General features: G+C 43.0%; 1 protein-coding gene across 2 annotated transcripts; it reads left to right on the top strand.

Annotated features, from left to right (window-relative positions):
- Nucleotides 1-735: 735 nt before the first annotated feature.
- On the top strand, nt 736-4,371 carry RGS2 (regulator of G protein signaling 2). Of its 2 annotated transcripts, none has more exons than XM_059041631.2 (5): nt 736-1,192; nt 2,227-2,328; nt 2,427-2,488; nt 3,038-3,204; nt 3,518-4,371. In XM_059041631.2, the coding sequence occupies exons 1-5, from the start codon at nt 1,083-1,085 to the stop codon at nt 3,710-3,712; spliced, it is 636 nt and encodes a 211-aa protein (XP_058897614.1). In that variant the 5' UTR covers nt 736-1,082; the 3' UTR covers nt 3,713-4,371. The 2 variants fall into 2 exon arrangements, with proteins under 2 accessions (XP_058897614.1, XP_066883670.1); XM_067027569.1 differs by having other exon boundaries at nt 1,053-1,192; nt 2,412-2,488.
- Nucleotides 4,372-21,586: the final 17,215 nt, after the last annotated feature.

The raw sequence follows: 21,586 nt of genomic DNA, 5'->3' as shown, positions 1-21,586 counted from the left end.
CTGTTAACTTCTCCCTCCCTCCACCGCCACCTCTCCTTTATGCCAATTAAGTGTTCTGGTAAATTCTAAGGCAACTACTAATGACTCAGGAGGAAATCTTGCATCCCTGCACTCTTACACTGATTCGGGTGTATGACAGCTGCGAGGTCTCGGTGTTTCCCTCTATCTCATCGTAAGGAGGTCTGTGATTTCTCTTTCTGTTCTGGAAGGACAGGCAGCCAAGGACTCCTGAGGGATAGTCTGCGACGCCACGGACAGACGCAGCCACGTGCCTGCTGGTGGTCAAACCTGCACACCCAGTGAAAGCGCTTTCTCCCGTCCCTTCCCTCACGTTCATTCCCAAACGTGCTGCGAGACGCCCAGGCAGAACGCAGTCACACCACCTGCCTCTGGACCGTCGCCTTTCCTCCCATTCGCGGTTTCCTTCCGCAAATTAAATGGAGTCGCAAAGAGGAACAGATGAGGGTCTCCCCACGGCCTCAGTTTGCAGACCAAGAAAGGGGGCGTGGGGAGAGGGCGTGCGCTCCAAAAAGGGGGAAACACATCCTAATTCAAAATAAGGTATTTGCATTCGGGTTCCCAGCAAGCAACCTTTACCTGCTGGGCAATCGTCGCTCGCTTTGGGGTCAGGAACACGTGAGAGTGGGGGAGGGGAGGGGATGGAGAAAGGGAGAGGGAGGGCGAGCGCCCCGGCCGGGCCTGCAGCCGACCTGGCTCCCTGCCTCCACAGCCCTGCGACGCCGCCCGGCCGCCACAACTCGGCAGAGGTGTCTGCCGACCACTCAGCGGGAAACTTCTCTGCTCCCACACCGGTCCGAGCCGGTCGCCGCGTTTGGCCCGACTGCTCACGACGCCGCGGCCGCAGACGTCAGCAGCTCCCTCGCTTCCAGACTCTTCGCTGGCAGCAGTGACTGCGCAGACGGGCGCTGACCTCGCCCCCGGGCCCGGCTGCAGCTGGCCAATCGGCGTCCGCTGGAGGCAGGCGTGGCGTCGTCAGGCCCCTCCCCCGAGCCGCCGCCTTTTATAAATACGGCGGCGCCCGCCCCGCTACACGGAGCAGTAGCCTCAGTCGGAAAACGATAATGCCAAGTGCTATGTTCGTGGCTGTCCAGCACGACTGCGGACCCATGGACAAGAGCGCAGGCACCGGTCCCAAGAGCGAGGAGACGCGGGAAAAGATGAAGCGAACCTTGTGAGTAAGGTTTTTTTCTCTCCCCCCCGCCACCCCTGCGGCCCCAGCTGTCCTGGGCGGCTGCAAACGCGGTACATTTGCGCTTGGAACTGGGTAGCGTGCACCTCTGCAGGAAAAAAAAAAAAAAATGTGGAAAAGGTTAATTTGTTAAGTAAGGTTTAAACCCGTGTAGGTAGGTATTTATTTTGTGATGTGAGCGAAGGACTCTCGGGTAGAGTTTAGAAACTGCAGAAAATTCTTGATGCGGAGGCGGTGGTAGATGCTGGTTGGCTTTCTGTCCCCCTGCATCGAAAATGACTTCAGGGAATCCTGCGGCCGAAGCGCGTCCCCGGCATTCGTACGTTGCATTGTAAATTTTGATCAGCTTTACGCGGCTGCTGCGATGTAGATATTTTTTGCTGATTCCGAATATATTCTTTTAAAATCTTTTCTTTTTTTTAATTGAACAGCAGATCTCACCCACTCAGGACTGTGGAACAAATAATTGTTCTGCATCATCTTCTTAAAATGAGTGTTGTAGTTGGGGGAGGCGGACGGGCCATCTCGCACACATACATTCATTATGCACAGCTTCTAGGGTGGTCCAGAGCCTCCTGCTCGAAGGGTAGAAGGGAAGTGAGCACGGGCGGGTTCAGGGCAGTTCCACTGTGGGTTTCATCAAGTGTGAAGTGTCTCCGAATTGTAATTAACGTTGCAGAAAAACTGCTGCCTTCTGTGGGCCAGAAATAACATCTGCTTTTTGAACTATGCAAACTAGATTCATAAAAATACCTTATAATTGTAGGTAGTTCTACCCTTAGTTTTACAACTAGTAATTATGTTCAGATGAGTGGATGAAACTAGTGTGTTTAGTATATAGGTGCTGGGTTTAAGTGTTAAAGGTGTAAGACTGACAGGAAGAGTTTTGTCTTATTTGGTTTGTCTGTAGCCATAGGGGGCAACTTTATTTGGTAAAAATGCCTTCAGCTGCATTGGCGATTTCAAGTGTTGCCACTAAGTGAATATCCTTTTTGTTTTTTCTTTTCTTTTTTAAGATTAAAAGATTGGAAGAGCCGTTTGAGCTACTTCTTGCAAAATTCCTCCTCTCCTGGGAAGCCCAAAACCGGCAAGAAAAGCAAACAGCAAACCTTCACCAAGTAAGTTGAAAATCTTGTACTTGCGAATGAGCTCACTGCTGAGCTGAAAAGGGAACCTCTGACATGCTTGAGCTAATACGCAGAACTTCTCTTTGCAGGCCTTCTCCCGAGGAAGCACAGCTGTGGTCAGAAGCATTTGATGAGCTGCTAGCCAGTAAATGTAAGTTAACCTCTTGAGTCTAGAAAGGTTGTGTCCACACAGCAAGAGCAGCTTGCCCAAGGGGAATTTTACTTTACAATCCCCATGACATGAGGCGTATCCTTCTCCTTTATTTCCCAGTGATTACCCAGGGAAATGCATGGCTTTTTCACTCTAGGTGGGAAAAAAATTAGCCCAAAACTGTAATGGCAGTTGCTTTTTGTTAAGGTTGAGTCAAGTTTTCCATTGCAAACAGTGTTTTCAAGAGACGTCATTCCCAGAGAGCTTATGTCTCCCCTATAAATATTTGCAGTAACAGCGAAGCTAAGTATTTGTATATTTTTATAGTAGTGTGCCAACTTAAGCATTTTGCTGACTCGCATCTTAGTCTTTAAAGAGCTAAATTCTGAGGATTGCAGGTTGACTGAAATCTAGAAACTTGCTATCATCTAGAAATAATAAAATACGGGGCCAGGGGAGTGGGAGTTCTAGGAAAAAACAGAAGGGATTATTTGGTCACTCAGTTCACTGTATGCATGCTTTCTTTCTCCCCGCCTCCCCAACCCCCAGATGGTCTTGCTGCATTCAGGGCTTTTTTAAAATCTGAATTCTGTGAAGAAAATATTGAATTCTGGCTGGCCTGTGAAGACTTCAAAAAAACCAAGTCACCCCAAAAGCTGTCCTCAAAAGCAAAGAAAATATATACTGATTTCATAGAAAAAGAAGCTCCAAAAGAGGTAAGGGGAGATAAAAAGTTCCTCATTTTAGCATGTTTTAAACATTCTCAGCACCAAAGTGAAACAGAAAGAATTGAAGAGACCTCAGATTAAAAAGGGTAAATGGGGTAAACATTTACCCCACTCAAATTAAAGTGGGGTAAATGTTTTTCCCCTACTTCTAGCTTTCAGGGAGGTTAATTACATTTCTTCAGTCACTAGGCTGGTGAAGCTAATCACACATTATAGTTTTTTGTTGCTGTTTTCAAATATTAAATAGATTAATCTCTTAACTCAGAATATGGAATAAACCACTTTTTATGTCTTATTTCAGATCAACATAGACTTTCAAACCAAAACTCTGATTGCCCAAAACATACAAGAGGCTACAAGTGGCTGCTTTACAACTGCCCAGAAAAGGGTGTACAGCTTGATGGAGAACAATTCTTATCCCCGTTTCTTGGAGTCAGAATTCTACCAAGACTTGTGTAAAAAGCCACAGATCACCACAGAGCCCCATGCTACCTGAGATGAAAAAGGGAGCCCAGAAACGAGGACATTTCATTTTTTTCCTAAGGGGAAAGGCTGTCACCTGCCAAAAAGACTGACCTTGAATTCAGCCTGGGTGTTCAGGAAACATCACTCGGAACTATTGATTCAGAGTTGGGTAGTGAATCAGGAAGCCAGTAGCTGTGTGGGAGAAGCTGGTACTGGGTCAGCTTCCGTAACTGATGGAGCACAGGGAAAGCGTGGTCTAAACATGACGCGTCTCGCGCTGGAAAAGCAGGAGCTTGAGACTGAAAGATAACGACGTAACCCTATTGGTCCAGAAGCATTTACAATCAATAGGTCTGGGGTTATGTGGCCTTAGTGAGCTGGGTGTACACTTTTCCCTAAATCAGTCCTTGTTACCACATCGTGGTTTAGCTGTAGTCTCTTTAGTACTAGGTAACACATGTGTACTGTGTGCAAAGGGTATTGAAGTTCCTGTGACTACAGATCATCAGTACTATTGTCTGACGTAACTCTAAAGCAGTCTGTTTGAATTGTCAATCGCTGTGTGTAACAGAATGAGTGCTGTTGTGTAGAAAACGACAATGTCCATTATGAGTGCCAAAACTGTCCTGATGGCAGCTAAACTTTGAAGTGGTCTTTGAGTACTTTTAATAAATTTATTTTGATAAATAACGTTATTGAATATTTGGTCCAGATGTGGGTTGGGGTGGGTTTTTCTGGTAACTCAATATGGCAGATACAAGGTGAAATATCTCCTCTCTGGTGAAGAAGAGGTGTCACAGTTGATGGGCCTGTTTAGTGAGAATTGACGATCCTCAGAACTGAGAAATTACAGCTGCGGAGAAGATCTGTTCCCATCTCTAATGCTTTCGTAGGTCAAAGGAGGTCAGGTCGCATCTTTAGAGCCACCCTGAGATCAACCTTTCTAATTAATCTTGTAAAAAATCAAGCTTGTTATTGAAAATATGGGAACATTGCCTTTAAAGCCTTTCATGAGTATTAAAGATCAGCTAAATATGAGAAGTAAAATGATGTAAGAGACAAAGCACCACAATTATTCACATAACTTTACCTTCATCCTCAGTATACCTTTGCCTCTTTCCTATGTGAGATCCCGTTTCCTAGATTCCATGTCTTTTCTTGGTGAAGCACACCCTGTATAAATTTGCTGGAAAACATTTGAGATCGTTCATGTCTAAAGATACTTTTATTCTAACTTCTCATTTGATTGATAGCTTGGCTGGGTACAGATTTCTAAGTTGGAAATAGTTTACCTCCAGCTGCTCAAATGAAGTAAGAAACCAAATAAAGAGGAAAGGAGGTCTTTTTATTTGCCTTGGTTCCAAGTTCCCCCGCAGGGTAATGTTATGAGCTTCCAAGATCCATGCCTGAAACCGTTCACTTCCGTGATGGATCAGTACAAAATCAGAATCTCCCTGATTTGCCAGCCTTCATTTGGCCAGTAAAGAATCGGGACTTCCCTGGAGGTCCAGGGGTTAAGACTCCGCGCTCCCAATGCAGAGGGCCAGGGTTGGATCCCTGGTCAGGGAACTAGATGCTGCACGCCACAACGAAAACATCCTGCACGCGGCAGTGAAGATCTCAAGCACCGCAACTAAGACCTGGTGTAGCCAAATAATTTTTTTTTTTTTAAAAAGAATCTGGTTATGTTACTGCAGCTGATGATGAAAGCAAGAAGCACGCTTTTGTGGCTTAGAGTTCACCTACAAGTGTGCTCTCTCCGTAGGTGAGAGAGAGAGGCCTTGAATCTGTTATTTTCCAAACCGGCTGCTTAGAAAAGGAATACTCTTCTGCAGCAGGATGCTTTTTCAACCTTCTTTTTTTTTTCAACCTTCTTGATGATAGTTTTCATTTTGAAGAGGAGGGCGAACACTCATCTTGGAAAACCTGAGCCCGTGTACTGATTTCTCACACCTTTGTGACCTTGAGAGTCCTGATTTGCCCCGGCTCCTTAATTCACACCTTCCTGCCTATCCCACTGGTTCCTGGGAGGTAGTAAGGGGCTTTAGGAAGTGTAAAGCGCTTTTTAGAACATTTATATCCTGATTTGCCAGAAGAAAACTCGACCTCCCCTGGCTTAAAGTGTTTTCGTGGCGCCTGCACTGAACTTCCACTTCACCCCACTTTCTGGGAGCGACAGGCACAAGCTCCACGAGAGACTTGAACTAGTCTACTCCCGTGTCACCAGCAGCCAAAATTATACATAACAGGTGCTCCATAAATAGTGATAGGATAAAAGTTCTGAAGGGCCACTGAAAGAGAGTTCTGGGGAGAATAAATATGTCAGGTCTGCACAAGCCTCAATTTGGAAAGTTTTTGGCCAACAGAGAAACCCAGGACTCACGCCATGTATCCAACTTGTCACTGAGTCCTATTTTTACTGCAAGTCTCTCTCCCGCCTGCTTTCTGTCCCCACCCTGATCCAAGGTGCCACCCTCTGCCGGGGCAACTGCAACAGTCTCAACTCACCTACCCTCACTCACTTTTCAACCCCGCCAGTGTGTTCCCTGCTTTTTCACTCTAGGAAGCCTCTCAACACAGAAACCTGATCTTGTCTCCTGTTGCTTATAAACCCCTGACAGGTTTCCCAAACAATCAGGACAAAGGCATCATCCGTAATACAGTCTAACACCTGCATGGGCTTGACCCCGTCCTCTACTCCGTCCATCCTCCACCACGTGTCCCCCAGCTCTGTCTGCCAGCCTCACCGACCTACTTCTGTCCCCCCCGTGGGTACCACGCCCGCTGGTTCCATAGGACCTTTGAGCATCACAGTCCCTCTGCATGGAATGCAATTTTAGCTCTTACTCATCATGCACAGATGGGTGCAATCGTCACTTCCTCGGGGAAGCCTTCCCTGACCTCCTTACCTGGGTCAGATCCCCTTTTAGATGTTCTCATAGCACCAGCTTCTCTAATTCAGCACACTTAATAGAATTCTCATTAACTTGTATAATAATTAATGCCGTCTTTCCCCCTGGATTGCAGATGTCACAGTTCAAGGACTCCGTGTCTTTTTCTGCTCACTGCCAGATCCCAACCCTAGCACCTTGACGGGCACACAATGCCAGCTGCGTTAATGAATGCATGAATGTTAAAAACTCTTAAATGTTGGTGAAACAGAAAGTATCTCCCAATGCACAAGGAACTAAGGACAAGGTTTTAAAAGCCCCATTGCCTCAAACATCTGAAAATAACTGCAGAGCTTTTTTCTTGGCAAAATAAAAAAAATAATAACCTCTTACTAAGCCTGTTCTCTATAACTTTTGACCTTTAAGAAGGAGAAGCCAGATTATAGTAACAAGAAGCAAGAGTTCTGACCGTTTCAGGGCTGCTAAAAGTACAGACTTTATTCAGGTGGTATTTTCCAATGTTCTTTAGCGTAGAACAAGCTGAAATAGATTCAAGTTTAGAAACCATGTACCTCCACAAATAAATATCACTTAATGTTCCCGTTTGTTGGAGTTCGTACACTTAGACTTCCACAGTCCACTCACTTTGATAATATTTCATTTTCCATATATTTTAGGTTCAGAAGCATTTCAAAATGTAATTTCATACAGTCCCACTGAAAAAATTAGAATTGTGTATTATCTGTCGTGTGAGCCCAGAGAGGCGATACCTGAGTTTCAACATGGTGATTTAAAATGATCATCCAAAATTTTATAGGAAACAGGTCTTTGGTAGAGGGTTTGTTTGGCCACATTATTTGATCATTTGTGGCAGTGATTCTTACCTTGTGGGGTTGCAGAGTGAGGAGGCTGTGTTTTTGTCAATGGCAAGAAGATGAGGTTGATCTACATTTTGGCATCGTATCCAAAGAGTAGCTTGGAATTGCTTGAGGCAACAATAACAGCCCCAAAAAGCTTCTCCTGTGACCTGCTTTTAAAATCTAAAACTATATCTTTAATGTTTTCCAGACTCTCTATTATTGAAGACCATTATTTTTAAGAACTGTATAGTGTTCTGTAACGTGCTTATTATAATTAATTCTCCTCTGTTGAACACTGTAGTTTTTCTGTTCTATTTGTTTTATAAACACTATGGTTAATTTCCTTAATTATGTGGGTGTATACACATTATGTACTTGTATACATATTACATATATGTGTCTGTGTACATGATATATGTATATTAAAATTTTTCATCTTAAAAAAAAGGGAATCACTAGAGGAGTACGGAGTACATGCTAGCCTAAGGCAATAGCATTGGACCAAAGCCTGATACTACCCATTGGGGGCCCATGATTCAGCATCACCAGAGTACCTGGCAGGATAAGGCCGGGATGGGTGTAGAAGCGTGGCCCAGATCCAGGTGATAGAGGACAGTCTTAAATACGAAAGGTTAGGATTTTATTTTGAGGTGATGGATACCAATCTCAAATGTACAAAATAACCTGGGCAGCAAACGAAGGATGAGTTAGAGTCAAGCAGATGAATTCGGAGACTGCAGTTACAGCCCAGATGAGACGTGCCATGTTGTCTAAACCAGGACGCTGTCACCAAATAAGTCAATGTATGGGTTGGCCAAAAAGTTCGTTCGGTTAGTGAATCCATTGTGCAATAAAGTTCTTGGTGAAAATGAAAAATGTGTGTCTTTTATTTTTACTTAAAACCGAACGAACTCTTTGGCCAACCCAATAAGTTAACAGTAAATTAATTATACATCTATGCAGAGCACTGATCTCAACCACACAGTGGGATGGTAAGACATTGGTCCTCTAGGAGGCACCAATTACGTACCTGATGAAATAATGTTCCCAAAGTAAAACATGAGGTGGGCCATGATTGGCGATTAATTATCAAAAGAGAAGTGCAAGACCCTTTAGATGGAATGAATCAAGAAACAAAGTGAAGTGGCAATTTTTAGCAGATTTAAAAAATGGGTCGAGGGCTTCCCTGGTGGCGCAGTGGTTGAGAGTCCGCCTGCCGATGCGGGGGACGCGGGTTCGTGCCCCGGTCCGGGAGGATCCCACGTGCCGCGGAGCGGCTGGGCCCGTGAGCCGTGGCCGCTGGGCCTGCGCGTCCGGAGCCTGTGCTCCGCAGCGGGAGGGGCCTTGGCGGTGAGAGGCCCGCGTACCAAAAAAAAAAAAAAAAAAAAATGGGTCGATTAGCGAGGATGAAGTGGAGAGCATCAGGGTGGAGAAACAGTTTAAATAAAGGGAAAGGAGAAAGCAGGATTGCATTTTGTATTGTGCTATGATATACAACAGCTAAATAAACAGATATTGTAGGCAGATATATAGATATATATAATTAATTTATTTTTTGCGGTACGCGGGCCTCTCACCGCTGTGGCCTCTCCCGTTGCGGAGCACAGGCTCCGGACGCGCAGGCTCAGCGGCCACGGCTCACGGGCCCAGCCGCTCCGTGGCACGTGGGATCCTCCCGGACCGGGGCGCGAACCCGCGTCTCCCGCAACGGCAGGCGGACTCTCAACCACTGCGCCACCAGGGAAGCCCGTAGGCAGATATTTTTGACGGGGATGTATATTTGAAAACTATTGACATTTCAGTGATTTATTTTTGTCAAATATTTATGAAGAAACTTTTCCCCGGACAAGGGAGATGCGAAAGAGCAGGAGGAAAATGGTCATCTACTGAGAAGGAAAGACACGGAAAGGCTGGAAGTTCAAAATCACAACTAAAAGCTATGCTTTATTGGTCTTAAAAACTGATTTCTGTAAGATCGTCAACCAGCCTAGTCATCAAGCACACCCTGTCACGGTCCTCTCGACTAGAGCTTGATAGGTCAGTTCCCGTTTCCTGTTTCTCATTTGTTCCCTAGGCTACCATCTGAACATTGACTTTCTCACGCAAAATATATGAACTCTGGAATCTCCCAAATCAAGATAAACTCCTATATCTAAGGCTAAAACTTCTCCACCATGTGGCCTTTTGCTGCCCATCCAATCTTATTTCTCACCACTGACCAGAAACATGCAACGCTGGATTTTCTTACTGTTCCTGAGATATATTATTTTTCTCCTGTTATGAGATCAAATTGTTCCTCTTGCATAGAACTGCCCTTTCTTTCCCTAGATTTTACTCGTTTTTCAAGGCTCAGATCAAGTTTAACCTTTATGAAATCCTGCCAAGGGAGTGTGTCTTATCTTCCAAATAAATTGGTCAATAACTGGACCATTTTGGCTTATTCTACTTAATTTTTGGAGTAACTAGTAAAGTTCTAGACATGGAAGATACTCAGTGCCCATTGATCATGGATTCAGTAATTAGCTCATTGACTGATCGATTCACAAACTCCTCAGTAAAAATGCATGCAGAGATATAAAGGATTTAAATTTGCTAAACTCATTTGCAAAACAATGTTTTTTCAGGAGTCAACATAGTTTTTCATTTTTTCTTTACGTTTTTGCCTTGCAAATTTAGGAGAAAAAAAAAAAACTATTAACTGTGTGGATCTTGGATAAGGTCCTAACATTAGCTTTTCTCAAATCCCAAATTAATCTGATATTTATATAGTTTAAAAAGCACACTGCCCTATATGGAAACTTCCCTTAAGTGAGGCCGTGTGTTTACTTAGCTGTTGTATATCTTAGACATGTACAGACGTCACACCAAATCAAAATAATGAAAAGGAGAAATGGGCCAAAAAAGAGAATGAGAAGAAGCTATTGATATCTGCTGCTGTCTGCTGTGGGGTAAGAAGGGACCTGATTTTTTTTTTTTTTTATTAAATGCATTTGCAACTTCCAATCTCATACGCCTCTTGCCACTTTCATCCCAAATTACTCTTCAGTCTTTCGCTTCAGAATGCAACTACAGCTTGTCTACGACAAGTGCATTTTTAAACTACGATATTGAAAGAACTAAGAAAATGCACATACGCAGTTTATGTGAGCTGTGGTGTAGTCTGAGAAAGACCAGATATAAAGCTTTGGTTTGAGAAGCAGGTGGTACTTAGCAGACCTTTGCCCTGTTAACAACACAAAAACAGGCAAGTTTACAGTATTAAATCTCTGTTTGGCACAAACCTGTGCCTTCTCAGAAGTGGCCACTGAGCCTGGTAATCTAAATGTCAGGGCTTAAAGTGCTACCTCTTCCTAATTTCTTCTACTTCCATTTTCAGATTCCAGAACTTCACAAGTCCTATAACTTTCTACAAAAGTGATAGTACGATGATTAACATTTTAAGAGCAGCTGATAACAATCATTTCTGAAATAATTTTGATCATCAGACAACTATTTTTAGGAAAAAAGTCAATAATTCACCCCCTATTGAAACTGTTAATAAAGTATCTCTGAACTTTGAGACTTTTTTTCATCCAGAGAATGTAGAAAGAACCCAGAAAACAGCACTAAACATAAAATCAGTAAAGTAGTGCTGTCCAATAAAAAAGATAATGTAATATAACATAACATGCCACTTAGGTCATTTTAAATCTTAGAGCCACATTAAACTATGTAAAAAGAAGAAAAAATATATATAAAAAGAAACAAGTAAAATTAATTTAACAATATATTTTATACAACCCTGAATATTCTGAATGTTATCATTTCAACATGTGATCCATATAATAAATTATGAAAGAGAGATTTTATATGTATTTTTTTCTTATTAAGTGTTCAAAATCTGGTGTATGTTTTTCACTTATAGCACATCCAGGTCCACACCAGTCACCTTCCAAGTGCTCGCAGCCACATGTGGCTAGTGGCTCCCTTATTGCAAAGCATAACAATAAAAGCTGAGTCTGAGATGACAGATTATAAACCAGAATAAATTTACACTTTGCCTTATTTTTTCCCATTCCCCCAAATATACTTTGCAGCCAGCAGTTCTCAAAATCCTTTACCACCTTGCTGCTTTGAATTAGGAAACCTGCCTTCTATTTGCTGTATAAAGGCAGTCAAGCTAGATTGCCTGAGATCAGATCCCACCTCCAACTCTTACTGGTTGTCACCAAGCAGGGACATATCATGGAACCTCTTAACCTCACTGCCTCTCAGCTATATAACAGCAAGGAAGAGACCCCTTTAACAGGTCTTTCTGCTGTTTTGATTTTTTTCCAAATACATGAATGGATACATGTAAAATGCTTACAACAGTGCTAGCAAATGATGTTTAATAGTAACATTATTTATTTAAGCATTAGCTACTAACACTACTTGGTATAATTTTCTAGACATGATGGAGATCAGGAAACATTGTTGACTGGAAGACCACTAGAAAATCCTGACTTGAAAGAACTAGTTTCTTTTTTTTTTTTTTTTTTTTTTTTTTTTTTCCGGTACGCGGGCCTCTCACCGCTGTGGCCTCTCCCGTTGCGGAGCACAGGCCCTGGACGCGCAGGCTCAGCAGCCATGGCTCACGGGCCCAGCCGCTCAGCGGCACGTGGGATCCTCCCGGACCGGGGCACGAACCCGCGTCCCCTGCATCGGCAGGCGGACTCTCAACCACTGCACCACCAGGGAAGCCCAAGAACTAGTTTTTTAAGGGAACTGACTCCTTTGCACAGAATTAGAATTAGAGTTAGGATTAGGATTAGGATGTTGCTTTCACACATTCAACGATATTCAGCCCAGTACCCACTAAGCAGCAAACAAGATACATGGTCTCTGCCATCATGGAAATTTCTGTTGCAGTCGATAACCCCTCTGCAGTCTTCTCGCTTACATCTATCATAGGATGATTTTGTCTGCAGAGTCGAAAACCCCAATCAAGCTGGCTTGCAACATATGGAAATTCAAAGATAGGATCGAGCCCAGTCATTGTGCAATGTGGGCACCTGCCGTGACTGGGCATCGTTTCTCTAGCCCTCCTCTGTACTTCAGTTTTGTCAACAGACTGGCTTCCACCATGGTCACAAAAGGGAAGAACCAAGGGGCAGGACAGGAATAAAGACGGAGACGCAGAGAATGGACTTGACACGGGGAGGGAGAAGGGTAAGCTGAGACCAAGTGAGAGAGTGGCATGGACATATATATACACTACCAAATGTAAAATACATAGCTAGTGGGAAGCAGCCACATGGCACAAGGAGATCAGCTCGGTGCTTTGTGGCCACCTAGAGGGGTGGGATAGAGAGGGTGGGAGGGAGATGCAAGAGGGAGGGGATATAGGGATATATGTATACATATAGCTGCTTCACTTTGTTATACAGCAGCAACTAACACAACAGTGTAAAGCAATTATACCTCAATAAAGATGTTAAAAAAAAAAGGGGGGGGGGTTGCCACTAGTGAGAGGAGAGATGGAGACAAGAGATTGCTCCTCCAAGTACAGTGAAAAGGGTTTCTTAAGTCTCCTTGGGTCAACCTGGAGCAGTCCAGAGAAGAAACCATGCACAGAGAGGCTTCCGGTTGGGCTTTTAGAGGATCCTTGGCAAAGGTGTGGAATCATCACCCGGATCCAGTACTACTCGGTCCAGGTGAGGGACCATGCCTAGGGTTGAGGTGGGCTGCTGAAGGAAAGCAGGGTTTTGTTAGTGACGAGGAACTGAAAGTGTGGGGGTGATCAACAATGTCTACCACACACTGCTGAAAAGGAACTGATATCTGTGTGATTGTTCTAAAGCCACTGCAGAGGCACTCCATGACTCAAGACGGACGGACTTGGGGAGAATACCAGAAAATAGGCCATCGTAAAGTGAAATTTAGAACACACATGATTTTTATGCCAACTGCGTGGACTATTGTCTTTATCAGTTCAAACACGACTGGACAGTATTAAATGAGCAAATAAATGTAAAACAAGGAATATATTTAGAAATTTGATTTGCAGCTCCGCTGCTTACAACACTACTTTCTAGTGTGTTGCCTGTTCTCTTGGAATTAGAGTTTTCCCTTTCCAACTCACCCTACACACTGAGTCAGATTACTTTTCATAAACACCAACTTTACCATATACTGTGTTTCATTCAGGTTCATTGCTTTCCTATTTCCAAAGTACCATAGGAAGAGCACTGGATTGGAAGTCAACAGGATGAGATTTCTGATCATAACAGCATTAACCATTTAGTTACCTGTCTAGGTCACCTGTCACCTCTCAGCACCCCAGTCACTTCAGCTTCTTTTTTTTTTTTTTTAAGATCTTTGTTTTGATGTGGACCATATTATTTTAAGTCTTTATTGAATTTGTTACAATACTGCTTCTGTTTTGGGTTTTTGGCCCCAAGACATGTGGGATCTTAGTTCCCCGACTAGGGCTCGAACCCGCACCCCCTGCATTGGAAGGCGAAGTCTTAACCACTGCACCACCAGGGAAGTCCCTCCAGCCACTTCATGTTTAAGGGAGTTGACTGGATCGTGAAATCTCTTCCAACTCTAAAATCCTGCTTGGCTTTGGATCTTCTCTGCAATCTGCCTCTCCCCTAACAACCTTAATTTTCCCCCAAACAATCTGCCGTAAAATCACTGCTTTAATCTCTCTGCTTGCCTCCCTATCCCCGTTAACAAAGCCACCATCATTTCACTCGTATTGACCTGCCTGAATAGGGTCCCTACTCCATTTATCCTACCCATATCCCATAGATGCTCCAAGACTTAACTCACATTCCCATGGCACACCAGTTTATTAATCTCTGCGTCTAATCTCTCATTCAGCAAATACTTGTTGAGCGCATACTCTGTGCAAAGCACTGAGGACACCTCGCTGAATAGAAGAGAGAGAGGTTTCCTGTCCTGGAACTTACATTCCACTGGGGTCAATAGATAATGAACAAGTAAACAAACAAGTTAATTCTAGATTATGGCAAAGGCTTACCAAAAAAAAAAAAATAAGCTAAGTGGTGAGATAGGGAGAAAGCTGGGTGGTCCGGGAAGGCACATTTTAGCTGTGCAGTATTGTCAGATGTTCTGTGAATTTGCATTGCCCAACTGATGAACTAAACAAAAGCCTGGCTCTGCTTTGCAATAACAAATCCTCTGTGAATAAAAAAGACATAAAACTTGTTTCAGCTAAGCCATAGCTTTCTATTAACTCCAAAATAATTTTTATCCGTAAGAAAAAGAATCTTTTCACCAACGTATTACATTCAGTGTTTTTAAATTCTAAAATATAACAACCCCTTGAGGGATTTCTCAAATCAGTAAAGATACCAGGTTTAATCTAAAGTTTTTGCTACTGTTATTATTTTGATACTCCAGGCTAACGTTTCTAGAGAGTTCCTGACCTTCTGATTATTTTTTATGGTTTATTTCCTCAGGTAGCAACCTGCTTCTCTTCCTAGTATACTATCATGTTACTGACTTTATCACATACTTTATTCCCTGCGATAAAAACCTGTCACTATATATACTTTTTATGAAGGTTAGAAACCTCAACCCTTCACATTACTGAGTTACTAAACCTCAGAGATTCTCCTCACAGCTCTACTCCTTAAATTTACAATGTGAAGACATCAGTAAAACTGGAAAATAAAATTAAATTAAAATTAAATAAAATAGTGGAGAAGACAACTAACAACAATAGTATTCTAAGTAATTTACATGAAGACAGTATACCTTTGGGCAGGTCCTCACCACCTCTCACCTGGATTCTTCACTACAACTTTCTCCTGGAAGTTCTCCCACCGCCCGCCTGGACATGCTCAGTTCATCCCAAGAAAGGAGTGGAAAGGTTGTAGAGCAGAAAGAATCATCAGATTCCAGCTGTCATCTCGATTCCACCAATGTAATTGTTGTTCAGTCTTTGGCTTAGGACTGAACCTCTCTCAGACCGCTTTCTTACTTGTAAATTGTATCAACCTCATAAATGGTTTTAAGAAATCTAAGAAACATTGCATGCACTGTAGTTACCACTGTGCAGGTACTTAGCAGCCACCCACGTTTATTAATTCCCTTTCCCTTCCTAAAAATCAAATGAGATCACTTCATTTCTTTACCAAGGAAGACGTGTTCACAACCCCATAGGACTTACCTTCAGCTCCAAATCTACTGGCAGGCTCCTCCCATTCTGACTCAATTACTTTTCCAGCTTACTTTCATAGTTTTTTAAAATCAAATGAGATCACTTCATTTCTTTACCTAGGAAGACCTGTTCACAACCCCATAGGACTTACCTTCAGCTCCAAATCTACTGGCAGGCTCCTCCCATTCTGACTCAATTACTTTTCCAGCTTACTTTCATAGTTTTTTAAAATCAAATGAGATCACTTCATTTCTTTACCTAGGAAGACCTGTTCACAACCCCATAGGACTTACCTTCAGCTCCAAATCTACTGGCAGGCTCCTCCCATTCTGACTCAATTACTTTTCCAGCTTACTTTCATAGTTTTTTAAAATCAAATGAGATCACTTCATTTCTTTACCTAGGAAGACCTGTTCACAACCCCATAGAACTTACCTTCAGCTCCAAATCTACTGGCAGGCTCCTCCCATTCTGACTCAATTACTCTTCCAGCTTACTTTCATAGTTTTTAAAAATTATTCTCTTCACTCTCCACTAGGGCACCCGGGCCTGCCACCAAAGCAGACACCTCTACATCCCTTGACAGGAAAAGCTCCGGAGCTCCACGCCCCAGGCCTCGGCATGTACTGTTTTCTTGCCTGAAATGCCTTTCTTTCCTCTTTATTGAGGCTGAGATTTCCTTACTCCTTCGTCAAACCCTTGATAAAAATTTGCTTTCTTTAAAATTTCACGGACAAACCCCTAGGCAGAACAAATACTTCTTTTTTTCTGATCACCCACATTATTTTCTTCATGCCTTCATTATCGCATTTTTATTGAGATAATATCTATCCCACATTAATCTCTTCCCTTGGGCACTTGCTGGTAGACACATTTCCCTGTCAATCAAAAGCATTCTCATTGCTTGGGCAAGATGTGGAACTGTCTCCCAGGAGGAAAGAGAACTCTACCTTGTTCAGTGTCCAGCTTGTTTCTTTATTTTTTTTTTAACACTTCACATATGATCTAGAGCTGAGGTTCTGAACAGACCTTTTGGGGGTTTGTGCCCTTAGATAGGAGGGAATTACATCTTCATTTTCACTAACCCCAGGCTAAATTTAGCATTTCCTTCCATTGCGAATCTAGCAATAAACCACAACAGTAGTAGCGAGACATGAGGCTCTGTCACAAATAGAAAGCACAGATATTTTTACGTCACATAACAGTTGTTGAAGATATTTTGAAATCTTATTTACAATCATTATTATTTCCAAATCTCAAGAGTCATTAGACCTGCCAGTAGATCTTGTTTAAAGTGTTAATGAAGAAGTACATGCGGGCTTCCCTGGTGGCGCAGTGGTTGGGAGTCCGCCTGCCGGTGCAGGGGACGCGGGTTCGTGACCCGGTCCGGGAAGATCCCACGTGCCGCGGAGTGGCTGGGCCCGTGAGCCGTGGCCGCTGAGCCTGCGCGTCCGGAGCCCGTGCTCTGCAACGGGAGAGGCCACAGCGGTGAGAGGCCCGCGTACCGCAAAAAAATAAATAAATAGGGCTTCCCTGGTGGCGCAGTGGTTGAGAGTCTGCCTGCCGATGCAGGGGACGCGCGGGTTCGTGCCCCGGTCCGGGAAGATCCCACGTGCCGCGGAGCAGCTGGGCCCGTGAGCCATGGCCGCTGAGCCTGCGCGTCCGTAACCTGTGCTCTGCAACGGGAGAGGCCACAGTGGTGAGAGGCCCGCGTACCACCCGCCCCCCCCAAAAAAAGAAGTGCATGTATTACTCTATCAACAATTTTAAGAAATAATACAGGGAGATCCTGTGTACTCTCTACTCATTTTCCCCCAAAAGTAACATCTTGAAAAAACTACAGTAAAATATCACTAGTATATGGACATGGATAGTTCAAGATTTAGAATATATTTTTTTACGTCACCACAAGGATTCCTTGCCTTGTCTTCTTTATAATCATACATACTTTTCTCCCACCCCACCCTATCCTAAACCCCTAAAAACCACAACCTCCTATCCGTTTCTGTAATTTTGTCGTCTCTAGAATGTCATACAAATGGAATCTGACAGTATGTAAGCTCTAGGGACTGGCTTTTCCACCAGCATCACACTCTGGAGATTCATCCAAGTTGGTGTATCAGTGAGTTATTCTTTTTATGCTGAGTCCTGTTCCATAGTGTGAGTATAGCATCATCTGTTTAACCATTTACCCACTGAAATCCACCTGGATTGCCCCCGGTTTGGGCTCTTATAAACAAAACTGCTGCAAACATTCACGTACAGGTTGTTGTGTCAACTCGAGTTCTCATTTCTCTGGGATAACTGCCCAGGGGTGCAATTGCTGGGTTATACATGTTTAGCTTTGTAAGAAAACTGCCAAACTGGTTTTTTTTTTTTTTTTTTTTTGCGGTACGCAGGCCTCTCACTGCTGTGGCCTCTCCCGTTGCGGAGCACAGGCTCCGGACGCGGCTCACGGGCCCAGCCGCTCTGCGGGACGTGGGATCTTCCCGGACCGGGGCGCGAACCCGCATCCCCTGCATCGGCAGGCGGACTCCCAACCACTGCGCCACCAGGGAAGCCCTGCCAAACTGTTTTTCAGTGGCTGTATCACTTTACATTTTCACCAGCAATGTTCGTATGAATAATGTAGTTTTCTCCCATCCTCACAAACATTTGGAGTTAAAATAGTTTTTAATTTTAGCCATCCTAGTAGGTGTGTAGTGATATCGATTAGGGTTTTAATTTGCATTTCCCTAAAGGCTAATGATGTTGAACATCTTTTCATGAGCTTACTTGTCTGAATATCCTCTTCGGTGAAATGTCTGTTCATGTCTTTTTTCATATCATCTTGTGCCTTTTCTGTTTAGGTTTTTTATTTTACTGTGAAAGCTGAAACAGAATGTCTAACATCTGAACTTTAATATCAAACCCTCTTTTACCACTTATGTTTTGAATTGGTTATGGTATGCCTACCTTACTTCCTCTTGCTTTTATAAGATAAGAACTAGAAGTAGGTCTAATGGTGGAAAGGGGTCTTAGTTTTCCTTCAGCAGAGAATGTCTTGATTTCCCTTTCATTCCTGAAGGGCATTTGCACTGGATACAGAATTTTGTGCTCATGGTTCTTTTCTTTCAGCACTTAAAAAGTGATATGCCTTCTAGCCTCCATGGTTTCTGATAAATCTGCTGTCATTCAAATTGATTTCCCCCTATAGGTAAGGTCATTTCTCTCACTACTTACAAGATTTTTTCCTTTTGTTTTATCCCCCCTTTTTTATTGAGTTATATTAGTTACAATATCATATTAGTTTCAGGTGTACAACACAGGATAATTTTGTACATTATGAAATAATCACCATAGTAAGACCACTTACCATCTGTTGCCATACAAAGTTGTTAACGGTATTATTGACTGTATTCTCTATGTGTATGTTACATCCTGCGATTTATTTATTTTGTAACTGGAAGTTTGTAACTCTTAACCCCCCTTCACCCGTTTCACCTGTCCCTCCCCTACCTCCACTTGGCAACCACCAGTTTGTTCTCTGTATCTATGAGTCTGTTTCTGTTTTGTTTGTTCCTTTGTTCTGTTTTTCAATTTCCACATATAAGCGAAATACAATATTTGTTCTTCTCTGTCTGACATTTCACTTAGGATAAGGCCCATCCATGTTATCTCAAATGACAAGATTTCATTTTTTAATGGCTAAATGATATTCCATATATAATGAAATATGTACACATATACATCTTCTTTATCCATTCATCTACCAATGGACACTTAGGTTGCTTCCATATCTTAGCTATTGTTAATAATGCTGCAGTGAACATTGGGGTGCACATGGTTTTTGAATTACTGTTTTTTCTTTGCATAAATACCCCAAAGTGGAATAACTGGATCATGTGGTGGTTCCATTTTTAGTTTTTTTGAGAAATCTCCATTTCAGTTTTAGAAGTTTGACTTTGGTATGCTTTGATGTGTATTTCTATGGATTTATCCTTTTTGTGATCCGCTCAGCTTCTCGAATATGTAGGTGTAGCTCTCTTGTCAAATTGGGAAGTTTTCAGCCATTTCCTTTCAGCCCCACCCTTTCTCCTCTCTTTTCAGGGCTCTGATGACACAGATGTTAGCTTTTTTGTTACAGTCCCACAGGTACCTGAGGCTCTGTTTGGGTTTTTTTTGTTGTTTGTTTGTTTTTCCTCAGTCTATTTTCTCTCTTTCCTTCAGATTAAGTAATTCCTATTTTATCTTCAAGTTCACTGCGTTGTTGCCTCTGTCTTATCCACTCTGCTATTGGGCCCATTTGTTGACTGTTTTCATTTAGTTTATTGAATGTTTCAGTTCTAATTTTTCCATTTGGCTCTTCTTTATGTCCTCTATTTCTTTGCTGAAACGTTTTATTTTTCATGTGTTTTACATGTGCTCATAATTGCTTATTGAAGGGTTTTCCTGATGGCTGCTTTAAACTCTTTCTCAGGTCATTTTAACATCTCTGTCATCTCACTGTTGGTAATAGCTGGTTATCTTCTTTCACTGAGTTGAGATTTTTCCTGGTTCTTTGCATGACAAGTGATTTCATATTAAAATCTTGACCCTGGATCTTATTTAAACCTTCTGTATTAGTTGCCTTCGTATCTCCCTACTCCAGTAGGAGAAGACAGATGCTGCCTTATTGCTTCCAGGATTAGAAGTCCAAGTTTCCCACTTGGCCTCTGTTGACACCTGAGGGGGGACAGATGCTCATTTTTACTGCTGGGGAGGGTGAGAGTTTCAGCTCCTAACTAGATCTCCACTGAAACCTCGCTGGCTCAAAGTCTGACAACGGTGGAAACCTATCTCCCCATTCAGACTTTGCTGGCATGGGCATGGGTATGGCCACAGATTTGTGCGTGTGTGTGTGTGTGTGTGTGTGTGTGTGTGTGTCTGTGTGTGTGTGTGTGTGTCTGTGTGTGTGTGTGTGTGTGTGTGGTGTTTGGCTGGAATAGAGTACTTATTGTTTAAAAGTTTTCTGTCTTGTTAGGCTGAATCCCTCCCTGGTCCTTTGGCTAAAGAAAGAAGGCTTTTGTTGAGACTTTCCTGTCTGCCTGCCTTGACATTTCTGGGTTGCCAGCTTTTTCAGCCCCAGATCCGGGATTATATATGAAGCAAAAAGACAATCTAGGAAACTCATCATATTATCATTCCTTGGGCCCTAAAGTCTTCAGCTGCTCTTCTTATTCCTTCCACTTTTTAGAGTATTTTTATGATTGTTTCATATATAATATGCAGGGATTTTAGTTGTATTTAGTGGGAGGAATAGGGGAAAGAATATCTATTCCATCTTCCAGGAAGCGGAAGTCTCCTCTATTACTGTTTTCGTTTGTTTGTTTGTTTGTTTGTTTAGTGGTGCGCGGGCCTCTCACTGTTGTACCCGTGTTCCCTGCATCAGCAGGCGACTGCACCACCAGGGAAGCCCTCTATTACTGTTTTTTAAGATATTTTGATGACTATATTTCAATATAATTGGTTTCCTTTGCAATCCTATATGTTTTATTTTTGGATTTATAAGCAATATTCTGAGAATCACCAGCCAGCCTTAGAGGTCCACAGCACAGAACCACCACTTTAGAGAAAAATTTTTAAAGGAGAACCTAAGGAGGCAGCACAGAATTATTTCCAAGATATGCAGTTGGCCCAGCTCCCTTCTTTAGAGCACACACTGGCTCTTCTAACTTCCATGCATCCTCTCCAACCCCACCCAGGGTTATGTGGAGAAGAGAAACTACAGCAAGAACTAGGATGATTACATGGAGAGGAGTAGGGAACTGTCCATGACCATGCAAGTTGTCGCTTAGCAGGCGACCCCAGCCGGCGGATCTTCCTCAGAACTCCAGAGAACACCGGCTGCCCCCCTGGGAGAGGTGAACTTAGCCCTTCCCGCCATCACTTTGGGTGTAGGTTTTCCACAGGACAGCCCCTTCTTAACTGTGCTATATTGGAAATTCCCTTTTCAGTGACCTAGAATATTCACCGGCTTG

The sequence above is a fragment of the Kogia breviceps genome, chromosome 1 (assembly GCF_026419965.1).
Source record: "Kogia breviceps isolate mKogBre1 chromosome 1, mKogBre1 haplotype 1, whole genome shotgun sequence".
Taxonomy (NCBI): Eukaryota; Metazoa; Chordata; class Mammalia; order Artiodactyla; family Physeteridae; genus Kogia; species Kogia breviceps.
Note: the sequence above shows the minus strand (reverse complement) of the source record. Positions and strands in the feature narration are given on the sequence as shown.

Coding starts and splice junctions, on each gene's coding strand:
- RGS2 (XM_067027569.1), top strand. CDS start 1,083: ATGCCAAGTGCTATGTTCGTGGCTGTCCAGCACGACTGCGGACCCATG. Junction 2,489..3,037: donor TGAGCTGCTAGCCAGTAAAT/GTAAGTTAACCT, acceptor CCCAACCCCCAG/ATGGTCTTGCTGCATTCAGG. Junction 3,205..3,517: donor AAAAAGAAGCTCCAAAAGAG/GTAAGGGGAGAT, acceptor GTCTTATTTCAG/ATCAACATAGACTTTCAAAC.